Below are 6222 nucleotides of genomic sequence, written 5' to 3' on the forward strand. Positions count from 1 at the left end.
CTGTATAAATGTAGATATCCAAAATGTACCCTTTGTTTGCATCTGGCTCACACAGTTGAGAGTGCTTGGCAGGGCACTGAAGGTAGGTAGGTTAGATACTTCCAGTCGTCGTGGTTGTTTCCATCGTCACATTTCACGCCATGTGTCGTCTTTAACTCTCTGCCTGCTGAGGCGTACTGTAATCAATGCAGATTTCCTGCATGGGCTACTCCTTAGCAGGGAGAGAGTTAACAAGTATTACCTGGCACCTCCTGATGTCTCCCTTTTGATGTCTTGAACAAGGTCAGATGGAAGTAGCTTCATTGTGATTCTAATCTTGTCAGCTCCTGGACCAAATGTCTGATCTCAGATGGAAAGTAAAAAAAAATTAGTATCTTTGTCCTACACTTCACTACATTCATGAATATCCATGTACTCCATACAGAAGGGATTATAATGAGTTTTCTTTTCTGATCAAAGAGCACCTGCAGTCGTGTACATGCACATTTGTGTACATTTTATCTGTAAGCAGCTTTATCTGTTACAATCTAAATGTTAAGGTAACAACAACAATCATTTAAACTATCAGTGAAGTGTTAAATCATGTACATGTATATACCTGTGTTTTGCTTAAATTATAATAATGAATATTGAAATAAAAATGACCAATTGTTGACAGGGATAGAACTCTGTCTACTACGGTACCACAACCAAGAGAGTTTGATAAAAAAACAACTGTAATTTATCAAAATGTTTGACTACAGATGAACTTTTGCTATTTTGATACAGGATGATAGCATTCTAAGGCAGGGTGTGGAGGCCATCATGGAGGATATCACCAAGGCAACGTACCCCAAGTACAAGGTCTTCCCAAAGAGCTCTGTGGACGAAAGTCTCAATGTCTTTGTCCACTCTGTTGCCAGGTCGGTGAGAATTTTTCTACACTTCTATATTTGTCTTGTAGGCAGATTGCATTTTCCTACTATTTGTTACCAATGTTTGTTACTTTTTGTGACTAATATTCAGAGAGATTAACTTAAGTGTTAAACATGATAATTGATGATTTTATCTTGGAGTTCGAAAGATTTGTAATTTTGTTGTTTCTGTATTACCTATATATATTATTGATCAATGAAAAATTCTGTTTTTATTTATATTATATTAGGAGAATTGTTTTAAATTACCAATGTTTACCAATGAAGAATGTTGTTTCTGTAGGACCAATCTGGAGTTGGAGCTGGTGCAGATTGGGAACACCATCGTCAATCACTCGTCCTCCAGCAGGAAATTTGGCTTTGGTAAATGTCTCATTATAACATCAAACATTCATCCATCCTCCTTTATAGTACTGTAAATGCAGAAACTTTCGCGGTGGACTAATGTTCGCGGTTTTCGCGGCGGCCAGTTCACCGCGAATTTAAAACCACCGCGAACATTTTTCCATAACAGTAAGAGACTACAGTGCATGGTACTACCGCAAAATTAAAACCACTGCGAAAAGTCCATTTTTCCCGCTAACGCGAAATTAAATCTCCGCGAACTTAAATGCATTTACAGTAGTCAGGTTTTCAACTTGGTTTAATATTCCTCAATGTGTATTAGGTGTATGATTACTACAGGGGACACGAAGGCGTAAGCACTACAGATGGGCGTGTGAACACTTATGATAACCCTTCTCCTAAAAAGTCCGTATGTATTGTTGCTTGTGTTTGCAACATTAAAATTGGCAACATTAGAATAGAAAAAATGTATGTTTGTGAAATGGCAAAAAGCAGTTGCTCAAGGATCTGATTTGTGAAAAATTCCAAAATCATATCCAGTTGCTTGTGTAATGAATAACATGTCTTTTGACATTGCTTATTACCTGTTTGTCCAACCTCCATCAACATAATGTTTGTTTTTGCCCTCCAGTTGACCTTCTGCATGTCCTGCGGTTCCATTTCAATGCCACCGGGATGGACAGTCTGTGGAGTAAGCTGACTACACTGTACTCTGATGAGGAAGAGAGGTATGCATCTAGACATCTATTGTACATTTTGCTCAATTTGGGCGAGTTCAGGTTAAAAAGAAAGATATATATACAACATACACTGTTTTAGTAGTTTAGCTTCATAAACATTTATAGGTTTGGCTTTTATGATACTCTACAGTTAACTTAAAGGCTGAACAATATATGATTTTTCTTTTTACTTAAAAGAAAACGTTATTTCTTTAAAATTAAAAAATTTTGTTTACACTGTTATTCACTAAAATTTGAATCTTGTTTTGTTCAAAATACTGTTAAAATGCTGTAACATCAGTTCCTGAATTTGTTGCTATAATTTGAATTTATTTTTCAGCTTAAGCCTTAAGTGTACTGCACATGTTTAGTTGAAAAAATAAAATGCTGTAGTTGCATGCTGTTTATTACCATCATAACTTAAAAAGTTTTATACTATTGTTTATCTTTATCCATAATGACTTATTTCCTTATATCTAATCTACTTCATGTGTGTGTAACAGATAGAGATTCTTTTTTCAATTCCCAACCATACAAAATAAGTACTATTGGCTAATTGATCTTTAACTGTAGGTTTGATATAAACATTACTAGTACAGTACTAGTACCTAGAACAGATGCAGGCATACAAATGTACTTACAAGTCTGTAACTGATACCTACAACAACATATACAACTTTAAACCACTCATACTTAATTTGATGATCTCCCTTTAGAGAACTGTAACACGAAAGATTTGATTTTTTCCCCTCCAATTGAATTCACTTAATAGTTCACACATTTTAACTCACAGCTCTTTTGTAACTGCACAATGATCTTTTGCTTTGTTGTTAAGTTGACCAAGCTAGTGTCATGAGATTTTGATGTCATTTTTGTCAAGGCATTGGAGGTATTAATATTATTGGACATCTTCCATGTGGCACTTTTGAATTTTACAAGCAGCTACCTAGGCCACATTGGCCAACTTCATTGCATGCTGTCATTATTGGGCTCAAAGATACATTCATTGTAATAATTACTTTTATACAGAATATGATTTTACTGCATGCAATGGTGCAAATTGTGTTTTGAGAACTTTCTTTGTTTCCATCAGAACGTGTAGTGTCCGCTTGCATCCTGAACTGCTGTAAGTTGCTTCAAAATCACTCATCGAGCCAAGTGTGATCATTTCTTTTTCATGAATGACACTTAAAAAGATGGTCACAGTTGAAAGCATTTGCAGGTCCTGAAATTTTGCCATGCCATGGTCAAAACATTTCTCCAGTGCTGTAGACATTCAGAAAATGGTCTTAGAAATCCAAAAGAACATCCTGACTTCTTACCCATGTCATGGCCAATTTCAAGATCATTGGTTCTTCATATTTCGATCTTTTGGTGATTTCTTTGATTTCTTCAGTATTTTGGCACCTCCTCTCCTACCTCCTGCTACAATCCTGCTTCTTCCTTCATAGCTTTTTCCTCCCATAGAAACAGACATTGCAGCATATAAAAGCATATAAAAGAAATATTGGTACAACTGATGGGGATCTCTTATCATATTTGAATAAAAGAAGTGCTGATTCAAGACAATTACATCTATAATTACATCAATAACAAATAATTTTACCACGAATCCAAGGTACAATGTACTTTACTGTTGATAGTGTAATACTGATACATGTAGATTCTTCCTTCTTGTCATTAATATTTTGGTAATAGTTGACTCAGAGATTAATTCCACTTATGACAATGACAGTTTTTTTAACTGAAAAATTTGAACTTGTCACTGATTACTTTCCCAAAATTATCAAAGTAACCAATATATACTATTACAAGCTTCTCCTAGTTTGCAGTATTTACTAACACTCGCTAATTTCCCCCTCTTTCTGTTGTAACCCTGTAACCCCTGCTGCCTTACATCTGGGTCCCCCTGCCCCCCTCCCGTACCCACCCCCTCCCCCCTGCGCTACCCAGGACGAGCCAACTGTGTTGTTCTGTGTTTGACAGCATGCTGGTGGAGAAGAGAGAAACTCCCATGGTGCTCCGGGACGCCTCGGCTCTCCTCATCCAGCTCACCCTGTCACTGCCATGGCCCATCAGTAAAGGTCAGAGGTCACTTTTACCATGAATAGATGGCAAAGTCGGGTCGTGTGGTATACTGTAAATACAGAAACTTTCGTGGTGGTTTAATGTTTGCGGTTTTCGCGATGGCTGCTTCACTTTGAATTTAAAACCACTGCAAACGTTTTTCCAAGGCAGTAAGGGACTACAGTGCATGATGCTACGGCGAACTTAAAACCACAGCGAAAAGTCCTTTTTCCCGCTACTGCGAAATTAAATCCCAACGAACTTAAATGCATTTACAGTAACTGGAGTGTTTCGCCCAGAAGCTAGAGACTGTGTGTTCAAATCGTGTCATGCTTTCAATCTTGTGCTCTTGAAAAAGGCACTTAAAAAATCATTACGTTCCTCACCCCACCCAGGTGTAAAAAGGAATTATCAGACTTTGGTTGGAAGGGTTAGGGTTGGGTCCCGCCTCCCAATACACATTGTAACAACCCACTGCCCCTAAGGCTTTAAAAAGGCTATGAGACTACCTTTACCTACCTGTTAGGTGCCAAACTTTACAGTGTACGGTTAATTTCACCATCACAATGTCTCAGTGATTTACCCATATTCAGAAGGTAGACGCCAGTGTACAAAAAAGTTTAGTTTTGTGAACAAAGATACTTTGAAATTAATGTACTTTGTTATCATGTTTTCCCTCGATGCAGCCCACTTTACGTGCATAGTTCGGGTGTTGTTCACCTTGTTGTACACCCAATCCCTGGTGGACATCAGCTGTCGCTTCAGTGAGGAGGAGAGAAAAGCATGGAGGGAGGCTGGTACAGATAAAGCTGTAAGTGCTTGAAAGCAACCTGCGTTCTCATACATGTAATGAACCTGTACAGGGGTTGGTAAGATCTATCAATTTTTAAACGTTATGTCAAATGAATCTTTCCTTGTTTTTTATTGGATGTACATCAGGGCTCTAGCAAGTTCTATATACAAAAGCAGCCTGCCCTCTGATGTACATATTGAACTTATATTATATGAGCTGGTTAAACTAACAATTTGCGAATGGTACACATGTGGTAATGAATCCTTAGGTTTTATTGGCTGTTCAAGCTCTAGCCAGCATTATTTCTTCCATCGTCTCAATTCCCATTGATCATATCATTTTTCTTCTGTAATCATGTACAATTTTCTGTCACTTTATTCAAATATCGAAATGTCACTTGACTGAATTTTAACATTTATGGACTGAATGCTTGTGCTGTATAGCCATTTACTCTTGTATACAGTTGCTATATTTTTTTTATCAAATAGTAAACCTCTTTACACTTTATAGGTTGCATGCATTTGCTTACCTGATCTATTTGACATCAATTTCTATGACTTATGATGTACTGCAATTCTGTTCCTGGAATGTGTTGTACATGTAGAATTTTTGGTTCAATAAGAATTACTGATTCATTTTTACTACAGATTAGAAGGAAAATGCATCTCTGTCACATGGAGTCTGTTGTTACATGAATGCAATGTTTGCAAACCCATGCACTGTTATGCTTTGCCTTAACACACTGCAACACTGCACAGTGTGCTTCTTCATATACTAATCCCCATCATATTTTGTGTACTAGGTAGTTTATTGCTTAAAGTACAACATTCCCATCATGCTAACTAATATTCAAAGCAATAGCTTTTAATGTGTGTGATCTCTCAGTTTGGTTGTATACTTGTTAGAACAATATGTCTTATCATCTCACTTGCAGGATGAACACTTTTAAACAGAAGTAGACAAAAAATATTTTGTAATAGACAACTACAATAGATCATTCAAATTTGACATATTCTTAAAAACGTACATGTGCACAATGGTAAGGCCACACCAATTTAATTCGTTGGTTCTCGGAATCGCCGCTTCTAATTTTCCCAATTTCAAAAAAAAAAAAAAAAATTCCATTCACTATTCAGTAATCGTGCTGCAAAACTTTGGTTCCGTTAGAGAAACAGAACGTCTGGAAAGTACCAGTGCATTTACTTTTTCTCACCCCCAAGTCCTTTGCTACCAATTGATTCATATCTTTTTTGTTGCAAAGTATATTTAGGAACAAATAAATCATCGTAAATGAGATACACATGGGCATAACATAACGTAGCAGAACCAGAAAGTCGGCTGAGCATGTGCTCTCTCTCACACACACTTTCACATGCAAATTTTC

The 6222-nt window shown here is 36.9% G+C and overlaps 2 protein-coding genes across 2 annotated transcripts in view; one reads left to right on the plus strand and one right to left on the minus strand.

Moving 5' to 3' along the window:
• LOC118424537 (trichohyalin-like) overlaps positions 1-6222 on the minus strand; it is a 565429-nt gene that overhangs the window by 457215 nt on the left and 101992 nt on the right. The window lies entirely within an intron of this gene.
• Positions 1-6222, plus strand: part of LOC118424364 (E3 ubiquitin-protein ligase UBR3-like) — a 41709-nt gene that overhangs the window by 26115 nt on the left and 9372 nt on the right. The window contains exons 29-34 of the mRNA XM_035832913.1: positions 769-902; positions 1198-1277; positions 1891-1987; positions 3072-3104; positions 3965-4062; positions 4732-4856. Of these exons, the coding sequence (XP_035688806.1) occupies positions 769-902; positions 1198-1277; positions 1891-1987; positions 3072-3104; positions 3965-4062; positions 4732-4856 (567 nt within the window). The remainder of the gene's footprint in view (positions 1-768; positions 903-1197; positions 1278-1890; positions 1988-3071; positions 3105-3964; positions 4063-4731; positions 4857-6222) is intronic.

Source organism: Branchiostoma floridae, chromosome 10 (assembly GCF_000003815.2).
Source record: "Branchiostoma floridae strain S238N-H82 chromosome 10, Bfl_VNyyK, whole genome shotgun sequence".
Lineage (NCBI taxonomy): Eukaryota > Metazoa > Chordata > Leptocardii > Amphioxiformes > Branchiostomatidae > Branchiostoma > Branchiostoma floridae.